This window comes from Salvelinus fontinalis, chromosome 10, assembly GCF_029448725.1.
Source record: "Salvelinus fontinalis isolate EN_2023a chromosome 10, ASM2944872v1, whole genome shotgun sequence".
Taxonomy (NCBI): domain Eukaryota; kingdom Metazoa; phylum Chordata; class Actinopteri; order Salmoniformes; family Salmonidae; genus Salvelinus; species Salvelinus fontinalis.
The window spans coordinates 32,559,958-32,575,792 of record NC_074674.1 but is presented as its reverse complement, the minus strand read 5'-3'; the positions used below and the strand labels follow the sequence as shown (position 1 = coordinate 32,575,792).

General features: G+C 40.4%; 2 protein-coding genes across 3 annotated transcripts in view; both read left to right on the top strand.

The window, feature by feature from the left end:
* Positions 1-99: 99 nt before the first annotated feature.
* Positions 100-8,776, top strand: LOC129864055 (stomatin-like protein 2, mitochondrial). The gene is made up of 10 exons (XM_055936609.1): positions 100-267; positions 3,301-3,462; positions 3,643-3,742; positions 3,840-3,898; positions 3,995-4,096; positions 4,179-4,313; positions 4,991-5,135; positions 7,273-7,352; positions 7,450-7,578; positions 7,722-8,776. Exons 1-10 carry the CDS (start codon positions 226-228, stop codon positions 7,839-7,841), a joined length of 1,074 nt encoding a protein of 357 aa, XP_055792584.1. The 5' UTR covers positions 100-225; the 3' UTR covers positions 7,842-8,776.
* A 1,543-nt stretch (positions 8,777-10,319) lies between these two features.
* LOC129864054 (protein unc-13 homolog B-like) overlaps positions 10,320-15,835 on the top strand; it is a 110,922-nt gene continuing 105,406 nt past the window's right edge. For both annotated transcript variants that reach the window (XM_055936608.1, XM_055936607.1), the window contains exon 1: positions 10,320-11,460. In XM_055936608.1, coding sequence (XP_055792583.1) covers positions 11,439-11,460 — 22 coding nt within the window. In that variant the 5' untranslated portion in view covers positions 10,320-11,438. The remainder of the gene's footprint in view (positions 11,461-15,835) is intronic.

The following is a 15,835-nucleotide window of genomic DNA, read 5'->3' as shown; positions in this document are numbered from 1 at the left end:
TAAAGTTAGAATAATGTATTTTTTGCAGTAAGATACGCATTACCAGGACAGATAATCGCCAGAGTTCCGTTTCCCATATCAACAAAGGGGACGTGTTTAACCAGTGCACCACTTCAATGTTGTAACTTTCGTTTCCTGGGTCGGCCGAGTGTCACACATGAGAGGATATTCATTTTTATTTTAAACTAAACCACATACATATCAGCCAACAATTACACTAAGAAAATGCTCCAAACATTGTGCCGGACCGGTGGTGCCGTTTTAAAGGTAAAATGCAGGGTATTTCAATGCAGTTAGTTTGCTAGCTTGCTAAGCCAGTTAGCTAGCGTCTAGCCTGATATTAGACCAAAGGAGCCACTACATGTTCTGATTAAAGGGCAAATTGGCTCTGGAATCCAAAACAGCCAAATACTCTATTTAAATGTGAATCGATTCTCAATTGTAGTACGGTTCTAGAAACATCAATCCATCTACTTTCATATTATATCAAAATCCTTTCAGAAATTCAAAATACACACTTACTGTGCACCAGAGGAGAAACCGGAGGACCATCCACATCAGTGAATTTCATACAAATATTTAAACGTTTAAAAATGTATCCTTTTTAGATACAACTATACAAAATGTCACAAAATAATTGATTAAAAGACAATGTTTTGCAATGAAGGTCTACAGTAGCCTCAACATAGTTGTAAATGAGAACTTGTTTTCAACTAGCTTACATGGTTAAATAAAAAATATATAAAAAACAGCCCTCTGTAGGGTAACGCCATGGTGTAGCCAGAGGACTGCTAGCTTCCGTACATTGACTTCAATACAAAACTGAGGCTCATGGTTCTCACCCCCTTCCATTGACTTACACAGTAATTATGACAACTTCCAGAGGATGTCCTCCAACCTATCAGAGCTCTTGCAGCATGAACTGACATGTTATCCACCCTATCAAAGGATCAGAAGAATGAATCTAGTACTGAAAGGATAAGCTACACCTAGCTAGCACTGCCGTGCATAAAATGTGTTGAGTAGTTGACTGAGAGAGATAGACAACAATTTTGAACCAATTATTTTCTTCAAAAATGAAGGAGGAGGAGAGATAGGTATATTTAATAAAAAAATGCAAATGCAGCTATCTAGTTTAGCTTACTCAAACACCCAGCTCAAATAGAGGAATGCTATGTTAGCTAGCTGGTTATGACTATCCAACAGTGGAACACTTCCTAGTCAAGGTAAGCTTTTGGATTTACGAATTTATTGCCACCTGGGGAAACTGCTAAACTGCTTACTGACTGTACTGCATGATTGTAGTGGGTTTACTAACACCTTAGTTCTAGTAGCTATGTTGACTATGACGTTACTTTATCTTATATGGTGACACGGATGTAGTGTGTAGTGGTTACGATATGAAGGTTTGACTTGGAAAGGTTTTTTCACCTGGTCACAGACAGCTGATGTGTTGTGCATTGAAGTCCACAAGGGAAGGGAAAAGGTTTAGAGGAGGAGAGTGCGTAGATGCACGATGGAATGCAACAAGCTGTTTGTATATGGCTAGGAAAGTTAACTGTTTTTGTGTGATTAGGGGAGTATTTATTCAGCTGATTCTGTTGAAAAACGTTTCTTAAACAGAAGCAAACGGAACGAAACAGGGATAAACATACCTGCATTTGTCCAATAGAAACTTGTTTACAACTGTTAGATCAGCTAGATGCAGCCAAGAGTGTGCAAGGCGGTATTGAATGTGTCATTGTCTGTCCATGTGTCACTGTCTGTCACCTCAAATCTTTCTCTCACCTACATTGTAAACTTCCATTCATAGGTTAGGTTGTAGCAACCTCATCGTGGGTATAGGGAAAATGTGAGTGTCATGTAGTAGCCTAAACCTATCTATGTTACATTGAACTGGGTGAATGGAATATGAAAGACAGTCATCCAACATGCTGTAATAGAAATGACTCCATGCTCATGAAAAAGAAAATCGCCCTCCCTCATCATAAACTAAAGAAATTGTCCTCAAAAGGCACCGACCGTCACTGCTGTACACTGTTTTAACGGGTTGTAATACAGTTACAGCCAATAATATTTTAGCAGTGACAACACGTTTGTGGCGTCCATCTTCAGTTTACACACAGGTGGTCAATCCGACGTCTGTATTGGCCTGCGGCATTTACGGTGACACAGCCTCTACAGAAGTTTGGGCATTCATACTGCTTCACGGAGCAGTGTAGAGCTGTTGTCAAGGATGTGAGTTTGTGTTTATATAGCACCTCCCGCCTCCACCTACCGTCAATCAATCAGGTCACTGCGGAGCTATATGGAGCCCGCCACATTGTTACAAAATTTGGGAGGCACTTCGCGATAGGGTAAGGAGCTCAATTTGGCCTCTGCGTGATTCTGGAAGCTTCGCAATTGCGTCACACCTTCCACACGGAACCTCCAACCACATTTTCGTATTAAGCATAAATTGGCTTTTTGTGGAAAAAGGATCAAAGCAGATAGTTAACCAATAGCTACCCAAACGAACTATTTAGCAATCGTATGGCTTAGTGGTAGAAGCTGTTCAGGGTCCTGTTGGTTCCAGACTTTGTGCATCGGTACCATTTTCTGTGATATACTGGGCCAAATGCACTACCCTCTGTAGCACCTTGTGGTGGCTGTCAAGCATTTGCCATATCAAGCGGTGATGCAGCCAGTCAAAATGCTCTCAATTATGCGGCTCTAGTATTTTTATTGAGGATCTGAGGGCACATGCCAAATCTTTTCAGCCTCCTGAGGGGGAAGAAGCATTGTCGTGGCCTCTTCACGACTGTGTTAGTGTGTGTGAACCATGATAATTCTTGAAGCTCTCGACCTGCTGCACTACAGCCCAGTCGATGTGGATGGGGGCGTGCTCAGCCCTCCGTTTCATGAATTAATAGAGCTGACGTTATTCCTTATTCAACATGTCAGAGAGGCATGTTTGTTCTACATAGCATATTTGTATCTGAATGTTCCAAAACGTTGCGTCCTGCTGAACGTGCCCTGGGTATTCAACTCATATCCATCATGTTTAGCTAGCATTGAAACCAGAAAGAGTACCAGGAGATAGCTAGCTGGCTATGGTAGAAACTACCGGTGAATAACAAGCAAGGAATGAATAACTATTTAGAAATCTAATTTCTATCATGTTTAGGGTCATAGCTAATCACTGAAGTTTCAAGCTCCATCATTATGTAGCTTTTCAAGTTCCAACTCTCATAGAGTAACCTTCTGATCATGATGCAACAATGTGTCACTCTGATGGTGGTTGTTATTGTTTTCCTCCAGCATTCCCAGAGGACAGTGCCCACAGTGCCAGTGTTGTGGGCGACACAAGCCCAGCAGCGATGGGTATCCAGTCTACCCATGAACACTGTGGTTCTGTTTGTACCACAACAAGAATCCTGGGTTGTGGAAAGGATGGGCCGCTTCCATCGCATCTTGGAGCCGGTAACTTATCCATTGATCTGCAATTAGCCAGTGATATGCACCCTTAATTATATTGTCACACTATGTCACAGTATATCACAGTATAAATCCTGAATATATATATATATATATATATAAATATATATTACACACCAAATTGATAATTTTTATGCATCTTGTCCTCTTTTGTATATTCTGTAGGGCTTGAATTTCCTTATCCCAATCCTGGACAAAATTCGTTATGTTCAAAGTCTTAAAGAGATTGTTATTGATGTCCCAGAGCAGTCTGCGGTCTCTTTAGGTGAGTGACATCACTGTGTTTGTCACTGTCATTTTCACTGCAAGGTGGTCAGTTGGTCCTTGGCTCTGGATTAACTGATGTCTGATTACATCCATAGATAATGTGACACTACAGATTGATGGAGTCCTCTATCTTAGGATATTGGATCCTTTTAAGGTAGGTTTGTGAAAACCATGATGTCTTGATGTTATTGTTCATTGAATGTTTTTGCTTTGTTTTTAGATGTTGATAACAAGATGTACTTCCTTCCAGGCCAGCTATGGAGTTGAAGACCCAGAGTATGCTGTCACCCAACTAGCTCAGACCACCATGCGCTCAGAGTTAGGAAAACTGATCCTGGACAAAGTATTCAGGGTGAGACTCAAAATTGTGTTTCAGAGTGAATTTGTATTTATTTAACTCATTCCCTTATTGTTTTATATATTTCCTTCTTCAGGAAAGAGAGACCCTAAATACCAACATAGTCCACTCCATAAACCAGGCATCAGATGATTGGGGAATCCGTTGCCTTCGTTATGAAATCAAGAATATACATGTTCCACCTCGTGTCAAAGAGTCCATGCAGATGCAGGTGAGAGGGGCTGGCCCTGCTGCCAACAAACTGGGAGACATATCTTCGAACTGAAACTATCGTTGAACATGAGCTTATCTTAGCCTATCAGTTTTGTATGTGTACAGATGTACTCTCTTAATTTGATCACTGTTGCAGAAAATGCAAACTTGTAGTGTATTTTGAAGTACTACTCGAGTCTCCTTTTCAGCTCATTTATCACATCTCAATAGGTGGTCCAGGTAAACATGACACAGCACAATGGGAGGGGCTTTTGTTTTTTAGACAACTGTAAACTTCAAGAAGTACGGCATACAAGGAGTTGGTCAGCTAGGGATTCATGATGTCATCGGCCCCCCCCTTTCTTGAGTAACAATAGAGGAGCAATATAGAACACCATTTTGCTCAACCTATTTTAGTGTGTACTTTACTGTATTTATGCTTGGGATATCGCTTTTCATCAGCAAAAGTATAATAAAAAAAAATCGCTGAAGGACATCTTAATTTTAAACTTTAAAATTTCAGACTTGATTTACCTTAACGAAAAAATATCAACTCCTACAAAAATGTCCATTAATTATAATCCACATAATAATCCACATTTCCTGTTGCTACAGGATTGTTTTCCTGCTGTGAGAAACTGGTCAAATTAAAATAGAACATCTGTACACTCTTTCTGACTGCCTTTCATTGTGTAGGTGGAGGCAGAGCGTAAGAAGAGAGCCACTGTGCTGGAGTCGGAAGGGCACAAGGAAGCAGCCATCAATGTTGCTGAGGGTCGCAAGCAAGCTCAGATCCTGGCCTCGGAAGGACAGAAAGCAGAACAGATCAACAATGCAGCTGGTAGGTTGATACACATACAGTGCATTCAAAGTATTCAGACCACTTGACTTTTTCCACATTTTGATACGTTACAGCCTTATTATAAAATAGATTAAATTAAAAAATGTCAATCTATACACTGTTAGGTTCCAAATAAACAGAGTAAAAAAACTGATGGACGCTTAGTAAAGCTCAAACCAAGTTTATTCACCCATTGTGTCAAACAGCTGCATATAACAAACATATTCACATTCACCAATACACCTCTGTTGCTATCCAGAACCTTAGGGATATCTGTTCTTCCTCACTTCCTCTGACCTGACCTCGGCCCCAAATTCCTTACTCCTCCCCATAGGATCCCTGATGTCCAACAATAACATATTCTGACAGAATGTAAGCATTCTACATTCCCCTCTCTCTCTGTGATGTTTTTTGTTGATCAGGTTTAGTAGTCAGAACCCATCAACACAATTTCCCATAATGATGAAGCGAAAACAGGTTGGTACATTTTTGAAAACATATAACAAATAAAAACAGAAATCTTATTTACTTAAGTATTCAGACCCTTTGCTATGAGACTCGATATTGAGTTCAGGGTCATCCTGTTTCCATTGATCATCCTTGAGATGTTTCTACAACTTGATTGGAGTCCACCTGTGGCAAATTCAATTGATTGGACATGATACGGAAAGGCACACACCGGTTGATATAAGGTCTCACAGTTGACAAAAACCAGCCATGAGGTTGAAGGAATTGTCTGTAGAGCTCCAAAACATAATTGTGTCAAAGCACAGATCTGGGGAAGGGTACCAAAAAATGTCTGCAGCATAGAAGGTCTCCAAGAACACAGTGGCCTCCATTCTTAAATGGAAGAAGTTTGAAACCACCAAGACTTCCTAGAGCCTGGCGTACTGGCCAAACTGAGCAATTGGGGGGAAAAGGGCCTTGGTCAGGGAGGTGACCAAGAACCCGATGGTCGCTCTGACAGAGCTCCAGAGTTCCTAGGTGGAGATGGGAGTACCTTCCAGAAGGACAACCATCTCAGCAGCACTCCACCAATCAGGCCTTTATGGTAGAGTGGCCAGACGGAAGCCACTCCTCAGTAAAAGGCACATGACAGCCCGCTTGGAGTTTGTCAAAAGGCACCTAAAGAACTCTGCCCGTGAGAAACAAGATTATCTGGTCTGATGAAACCAAGAATGAACTCTTTGGCCTGAATGCCAAGCGTCACATCTGGAGGAAACCTGGCACCATCCCTACGTTGAAGCATGGTAGTGGCAGCATCATGCTGTGGGGATGTTTTTCAGCGGCAGGGACTGGGAGTCTAGTCAGGATCAAGGGAAAGCTGAACAGAGCAAAGTACAGAGAAAGCCTTGATGAAAAACTGCTCCAGAGTGCTCAGGACCTCAGACTGGGGCGAAGGTTCACCTTCCAACAGAACAACGACCCTAAGCACACATCCAAGAGAACACAGGAGTGGCTTCTGGACAAGTCCTTGAGTGGCCCGGACTTGAACCCGATCAGACATCTCTGGAGAGACCTGAAAAAAGCTGTGCAGCGACGCTCCCCTTCCAACCTGACAGAGCTTGAGAAGATCTGCAGAGAAGAATGGGAGAAACTCTCAAAATACAGGTGTGCCAAGCTTGTAGCGTCATACTTAAGAAGAGTCGAGTCTGTAATCGCTGCCAAAGGTTCTTCAACAAAGTACTGAGTTAAGGTTCTGAACACTTATGTAAATGTGATATTTCATTCTTTTTTTATACATTTGCAAAGATTTCTAAACAACTTTTTTTCTTTGTCATTATGGGGTATTTAATCAATTTTAGAATAAGGCTGTAATGTAACAAATGTGGAAAAAGTCAAGGCGTCTAAATACTTTCCGAATGCACTGTATCTATGGGACTTAAGGCCTTTGTTAACTACTGATGATGGTGTGGAAGTTGGACCATTGTTCTGTTGTAAAGATGGACAACTAAGCCCTGTCTGAGAATGGCTCCTGTTTGCTTCATCACACTTAGTTGAATGCACTCACTGTAAGTCACTGGGTAAATGACAAATGTTTCTGTAATGTGAGGAAGCTTGATGTACAAATACACCCCCTGGACAGGACTCTAGTCTTTGTCACCATTTCTGATGAGGGACTCTTATCTTCACCTAGGTGAGGCCAATGCTGTCTTAGCCAAAGCAGAGGCCAAGGCTAAGGCTATCCGGCTGTTGTCAGAGGCTCTAGCTGAGCAGGTAAAGTAGCTGTGATGGCTTCATCGTGTTCATGTAAGTGTGTAGATGTATTGTGTCTAAATGGCACTTGACCCAACTGCCATTGTATTTTGGACAGAATGGAAACGCGGCAGCCTCCCTCAGTGTGGCTGAGCAGTACGTCTCAGCTTTCTCCAAGCTGGCCAAAGAGTCCAACACCATCCTGCTGCCCTCCAACTCTGGTGACATCAGTGGCATGGTCACACAGGTCTGTCTCCGTTTCTTAAGCTATTTAATTATGTGTGATTGCACAGGCCATCTTCCCTGTCCTTCCCTTTCAACACACCCCTGTCTCTCGCTCTTCTTCCTATTTCAGAACAGTAACCGTGTCTATTTTTCCCTTCTCTTTAGGCTATGGCTATTTATGGCAGCCTGGCCAAGCAAAGCTCAAATAAGATAGAACGTGTGACCCCAGTGACCCCAGAGTGGGCGATGGAGAAGAGTGAGGACCCTGCACCACCAGCCCAGTAGTGAATGATGTCAAGACCACTCAGTCAGGCACAGAACCAGAAGCCGTGCCTGACTACCACAAGTGGACCAAAGGACACAGAAACAGAAGGACAGGATAAGAATGTAAAAACTTTGGGAATGCTTAACAGCCTGGAAACATCAACCCATTTGACACGATACATGTCACTTACACATTGTTTTATTTTGAATGAGTGGTATTGTACACAGTACGTACACACGTTCCAATTGCAAATCCACGAGCTATCGTATTGATACTCTTCTCTTGCATCAACAGATCAAAGGACTGCAATGGTAGGTATGATAGTACACTGCTAGACTGGTTTAGGGCGTTCTGAATTAGCTCCTTCATGCTCCCGGGTAATAGGATATTATCTTTTTAAAGTGATGTACTGTTGCTATGATATTCTCCTGCCTTCTTCATGTCCAATTATTTGTCCTTCATATGTTTTAATTTCATAGTGCCATGAATGTTTTAGTTCATGTAAGTGAGAGCTTGTGCCCTGACATTAAGATCATCCCTGGTTCAGAGCAAGCAGAGAAGGGAACAAAGGTCAGATTTGAATATATAGTACCAGCCAAAAGTTTGGAGACACCTACTCATTCATGGGTTTTTCTTTATTTTCACTATTTTCTACATTGTAAATTAGTAGTGAAGACATGTAAACTATGAAATAACACGTATGGAATCATGTAGTAACCAAAAAAGTTTCAAAAATGACCTCAGATCAAAATACATTATGTAAGTGCAATGTTTTATTTCACATCAATACCAGATCGAAAGGGTCATCTGAATGAGGAAGGTTTGACAACATAGGAAATGTGTATATACACAATGACAATACACTATCCTAACCAAAAGACCAATAATGGCCTTCCATGTACAATTTCATGATGATGCTGTCACTATTAAAGGATTTGTGACTGGCTTTAGAGAAGATTGTAACATCTCATAATTAATCTTGGGGAAATTATCGGTTTGAATGATTTGGAAGTGTATACAGCAGGGATTTCATATTTTTTATTTTTCCATATTGTTCATTGTAGTAAATATACATACAAAAGTCAGTCACTGAAAATTTAAATGATCTCAGTAAAAAATATCCTTTATCATGATTTCAACCACAGTATGCATGTTACACAGAAGCCTCAGGGAGGGGCTGTTGAGTTATTTAGGGATATTTTGTCTACTAGTACCAGCCATGCAACTTACAGCTTTTCTAAACCATTTCTGGTGCCACCATGACTGGGAAAATATATTAGGGACTAGTCCAAAATGCTGGGTATGGGTTCATGTCCTGTTCGAGAGCATCGTGGGTAAATGATGACTGACTGATCTACAAATAATGAGTAGTTATTTATGTGGCAAGGTGATTTGTAGATCAGTCAGGCGCCAGTTGCCTGCGATCACAGCTGCTACAATATCACCAATTTTGAACCACCGCAACCAAAGCTGTAGGTGATCCTAATTGTTGCATTAGGTATAATGACATCATTCAGACTCAACAATGAAAAGGTGTTGGTCGCCTAGGGATGTAAAGTATGTGTTTTCATGTAAGGGTAAAATATACTGAACGGAAATATAAACGCAACGTGTAAAGTGTTGGTCCCATGTTTCATGAGCTGAAATGAAAGATCCCAGAAATGTTCCATACACCATACACAAAAAGCTTATTTGTCTCAAATGTTGTGCACAAATTTGTTTACATTCCCATTAGTGAGCATTTCTCCTTTGCCATGATAATCCATCCACCTGACAGGTATGGTATATCAAGAAGCTGATTAAACAGCATGATCATTATACAGGTGCACCTTGTGCTGGGGACAATAAAACGCCGCTCTAAAATGTGCAGTTTTGTCACACAACGCCACATGTCTCAAGTTTTGAGGGAGCGTGCAATTGGCATGCTGGCTGCAGGAATGTCCACCAGAGCTGTTGCCAGATAATTTAATGTTCATTTCTCTAGCATAAACTGCCTCCAATGTCATTTTCGAGAATTTGGCAGTACGTCCAACTGGCCTCACAACCACAGACCACGTGTAAACACGCCAGCCCAGAACATCCAAATCCGGCTTCTTCATCTGTGGGATCGTCAGACCAGCCACCCGGACAGCTGTCTGTAATTAAGCCCTTTTGTGGGGAAAAACTCATTCTGATTAACTGGGCCTGGCTCCCCAGTGAAATCCATAGATTAGGGCCTAATGAAATGATTTCAATTGACTGATTTCCTTGTATTAATTGTAACTTAGTAAAAATTTTGAAATTGTTGCATGTTGCATTTATATTTTTGTTCAGTATACAATAGTTCATCATTTCCATGTCAATGGACAATAAAGGTATCAGTGATATTGTAGAATTTACTCGTGACATAATCAAAATGACTCCAATCCTTAGTAGTTTATAGTTAATGAATTATTCTTTCAGCATTGGTTGTTGTCTATCATATGCTTGCTCGACACATTTAACTGAATAACAGAAATGATGCTGATTCTATCCATTTATATCTATGTAGAAAATCAAATGTCTGGGAAAAAACCAAGCATAAATTACTTTTTTCAACTACCAGTACTATTTCAAATCAAATCAATTGTTATTTATCACATGTGCCGAATACACCAGGTGTAAACCTTACAGCTTACTTACAAGCCTTTAACCAACAATGTAGTTTTAAGCAAAATACCTAAAAAATAAATAAAAGTAACAAATAATTAAAGACCAGCAGTAAAATAACAATAGCGAGAATATATACAGGGGGTACCAGTACAGAGTCAATGTGTGGGGGCACCAGTTAGACTCTACGGCTGCATTTACACAGGCAGCCCAATTCTGAAAAATATCTGATGTGATTGGTCAAAAGACCAACAAGTGTAAAAAATATCAGAATTGGGCTGCTTGTCTAGACAAAAATAGTAATAGTATTGATTGAATTTGCAATTGAATTACATTTTTCTGTGGTAGGCTATTCATATATGTTTTAATATAGGTCTACATGCAAAAGCTTTCTATGTCATGGCAACGTGTTGTAATTCCAAGGAAACAATATAAAACGTTACAAGGGATCTGAATCTGATCGTAAATGCTGATAACCAAAGAAGACCAACTGGCAATGTAGCGGACAAAAAAACTCCAGGCTTTGAGCAAGGCACTTAACTCTTATTGCTCTCTAGATAAGAGAATCTGCTAAAATTACAAACAAAAAAAACTACAGCGCAGGACACTATCTACGAGTCTGCGTCACCACCTGTTCCCTCAACTGTGGTTTTCAGTCTCTCTTCATCGATTGGTCAGAACCTTCTGTATGGTCCGCCCTTTTCAGAGATTATGCTCCCTCAATGGATGGGCTAGATGTCATTACAGAGTACTTCGGCACCGCCCTCTTAACGCGGTGCTGTCAGGTTAGTCTAATGAATTTTTTCATGGCGTGCCTTTGGCAGGGGGCAATTGCTCACTGCCGAACATTTATGTTTCCATTTCCAGCATCTCAAGCCCACCTCTAACTCTGGAAATTCTGCGAAGAATTTAAAAAGTGATCGGAGGCATTGTTTGTAATGTTACCCGTGCCGAGCATTTTGAACTAGAGGAATTGTCAAACTCTTGCCATGTCTCTACTTTGTGTAAGAGGTGAGTTATTACATTTTTAATACATTTTCATTGATGTTGACTTCATAAAGCGAATGCAATAAAATTGTCTCAAGTAAAGCAGAGTGTGATTCCCAGCAAACATTATATGTAACGGTTTTGACAGCAGGATGGACCAAACTGAACGAATTGAACTTTTCGACCGTGATTGTTTACGTTTTTTCCCCTTGTTGAAGCCGAGTTATTTCCGTTTTTGTCTCCCTTATACAGATAGGGAGGAGAAACTCATGAAGCTCAGATATTATAATAAAATACTATATTTTATTTGGATTTGGAGACTGCATGTCTACATTACGTAATTATTCACCAGCTGTTTCCCAGTGTTTTCTTCTCTGTCAGTTATGACTCAACATTTGTCCGTTTTCCAAATTACTACATTGGAATATGTAGTGAAAAGCAGTTTAACTAGATAAATATTTTAAGCAGGTGTAATTGGATATCAAAGTATATTTATAACTTGTTTGATTTTAATATCATGTAAATCAATGCCACCTAAATGAGTTGTGTGTGATTCTAGATACTAGACAGCCTTTTATCTTTAGATTGTGGATGTCTTAGATCACCATGTCCATTTCCTCTATCTAATTTACTAGACACTAGACATGTTTGGCAGTGTCTCTGTTTTAACATCCTAAACTATCTTAAAGTAACTGTCCATTGCAAATCTAACTTTTCTGTTCATATTCTGTTAACTCATACCCAAATAATGTTGTTGACTCATCCTGTACCCCTATTTGTGTCCAAAGCAAACATTGGACAACAATAAACATCAAAATCCTCACCTCAAACTTGTATCTTAAAAATATGTTTCAGAAATGCTTGCTATTGCCTCATAGAGGATGATGTCATCCTTTTGATGAGGATGAGCTTGCCAATCAGTGGTCTATCACATGAATATTTTTAATGACCAGTACACGCCCACACAATTCTGTTATTGGGGTACGCCTACCCCATTTCAACATAGAAAAGCTGCCTTTTAACATAATTAAAAACATTTAGAAGGAAAACTATTTCACTCATATTGTAATTAATTATAGGTCATATTTCATAGAAATCTGGAAACACTGGACACTTACTTTAAGGTAGTATAATCCTATTACATATCAGGTAAAACACATGTTATAATTTTTTTAATAATGCTGTCTGGAGTAGAGGTTGACCGATTATGATTTTCAACGCCGATACCAATTATTGGAGGACCAAAAAAGCCGATACCGATTAATCTGACTATTTATTTATTTATTTTTTATTTAAATGTTTTTTATTTATGTGTAATAATGACAATTATAACAATACTGAATTAACATTTTTATTTCAACTTAATATAATACATCAATTAAATCAGTTTAGCCTCAAATAAATAATGAAACATGTTCAATTTGGTTTAAATAATGCAAAAACATAATGTTGGAGAAGAAAGTAAAAGTGCAATATGTGCCATGTAGAAAAGCTAACGTTTAAGTTCCATGCTCAGAACATGTGAAAGCTGGTGGTTCCCTTTAACATGATTCTTCAATATTCCCAGGTAGGAAGTTTTAGGTTGTAGTTATTATAGGAATTATAGGACTATTTCTCGCTATACCATTTGTATTTCATATACCTTTGACTATTGGATGTTCTTATAGGCACTTTAGTATTGCCAGTGTAACAGTATAGCTTTCGTCCCTCTCCTCGCCTCTACCTGGGCTCGAACCAGGAACAGGCAATATTAACTAAATATGCAGGTTTAAAAAGATATACTTGTGTATTGATTTTAAGAAAGGCATTGCTGTTTATGGTTAGGTACACATTGGTGCAACTACAGTGCTGTTTTGCGAATGCGCTTGTTAAATAACCGTTTGGCGAAGTAGGCTATGATTCAATGATAAATTAACAGGCATATGCAACGCAGAACAAGCTAGATAAACTAGTAATATCATCAACCATGTGTAGTTAACTAGTGATTATGTTAAGATTGATTGTTTTTTATAAGATACGTTAAAAAAAAAAAAAATGTTTTTTTTATTTCACCTTTATTTAACCAGGTAGGCTAGTTGAGAACAAGTTCTCATTTGCAACTGCGACCTGGCCAAGATAAAGCATAGCAGTGTGAACAGACAACAACACAGAGTTACACATGGAGTAAACAATAGACAAGTCAAAAACATGGTAGAAAAAAGAGAATCTATATACAATGTGTGCAAAAGGCATGAGGTAGGCAATAAATCGAATAATTACAATTTAGCAGATTAACACTGGAGTGATAAATCATCAGATGATCATGTGCAAGAAGAGATACTGGTGTGCAAAAGAGCAGAAAAGTAAATAAATAAAAGCAGTATGGGGGTGAGGTAGGTAAGTTGGGTGGGTAGTTTACAGATGGACTATGTACAGCTGCAGCGATCACTTAGCTGCTCGGATAGCAGATTTTTAAAGTTGTTGAGGGAGATAAAAGTCTCCAACTTCAGAGATTTTTGCAATTCGTTCCAGTCGCAGGCAGCAGAGAACTGGAAGGAAAGGCGTCCAAATGAGGTTTTGGCTTTAGGGATGATCAGTGAGATACACCTGCTGGAGCGCGTGCTACGGGTGGGTGTAGCCATCGTGACCAGTGAACTGAGATAAGGCGGCACTTTACCTAGCATAGCTTTGTAGATGACCTGGAGCCAGTGGGTCTGATGACGAACATGTAGCGAGGGCCAGCCGACTAGGGCATACAGGTCGCAGTGGTGGGTCGTATAAGGTGCTTTAGTAACAAAACGGATGGCACTGTGATAAACTGCATCCAGTTTGCTGAGTAGAGTATTGGAAGCTATTTTGTAGCTGACATCGCCAAAGTCGAGGATCGGTAGGATAGTCAGTTTTACTAGGGTAAGTTTGGCGGTGTGAGTGAAGGAGGCTTTGTTGTGAAATAGAAAGCCGATTCTAGATTTGATTTTGGATTGGAGATGTTTAATATGAGTCTGGAAGGAGAGTTTACAGTCTATCCAGACACCTAGATATTTGTAGTTGTCCACATATTCTAGGTCAGAACCGTCCAGGTTAGTGATGCTAGTCGGGCGGGTGGGTTTTACTAGCATTTAAGAGCAGTTTGAGGCCACGGAAGGAGTGTTGTATGGCATTGAAGCTCATTTGGAGGTTTGTTAACACAGTGTCCAAAAAAGGGCCAGATGTATACAGAATGGTGTCGTCTTTGAGAGGTGGATCAGGGAATCACCCGCAGCAAGAGCGACATCATTGATGTATACAGAGAAAAGAGTCGGCCCGAGAATTTAACCTTGTGGTACCCCATAGAGACTGCCAGAGGTCCGGACAACAGGTCCTGCGATTTGATACACTGAACTCTGTCTGCGAAGTAGTTGGTGAACCAGGCGAGGCAATCATTTGAGAAACCAAGGCTATTGAGTCTGCCGATAAGAATATGGTGATTGACAGAGTCGAAAGCCTTGGCCAGGTCGATGAAGACGGCTGCACAGTACTGTCTTTTATCGATGGCGGTTATGATATCGTTTAGTACCTCGAGCTTGGCTGAGGTGCACCCGTGACCAGCTTGTAAACCGGAACAGGTACGGTGGGAGAAGGTACGGTGGGATTCGAAATGGTCAGTGATCTGTTTATTAACTTGGCTTTCGAAGACTTTAGAGAGGCAGGGCAGGATGGATATAGGTCGATAACAGTTTGGGTCTAGAGTGTCACCCCCTTTTGAAGAGGGGGATGACCGCTGCAGCTTTCCAATCTTTAGGGATCTCGGACGATACGAAAGAGAGGTTGAACAGACTGGTAATAGAGGTTGCAACAACGGCGGCTGATAATTTAAGAAAGAGAGGGTCCAGATTGTCTAGCCCAGCTGATTTGTACGGGTCCAAGTTTTGCAGCTGTTTCAGAACATCTGCTATCTGGATTTGGGTGAAGGAGAAGCTGGGGAGGCTCGGGCAAGTAGGTGCGGGGGGGGCTGTTGACCGGGGTTGGGGTAGCCAGGAGGAAAGCATGGCCAGCCGTAGAGTTGCTTGACTGAGTTCGCTGAACTTCAATTATTTCTAATGTTTAGAAAAGCGTGACTTTTGAGCTTTTCCCTACTCAAATGTAACAAAATAATACCCAAATGTATTTATTTATGAAATAGAAAAATAATTACTAGAATCTGATTAGTTTTATTAGCTCCCCCTGTCGTCAATACATCTGGCTCAGATTCAACACCCACGGCTCTGTGGCTGGTACGGTCACTCTTACTCTTTTTGACACTGAGAGAATATAAAACAGGCAGGTGTTAGGTGTCAAGTGTAGTCCTTCAGGCCTATCTCCATCAAGACTAATAATGTTCAAATATTTTTGTTGGTCCATTTCATACAAGTGTACATAGCAGACATGCCAGTGTCAACCA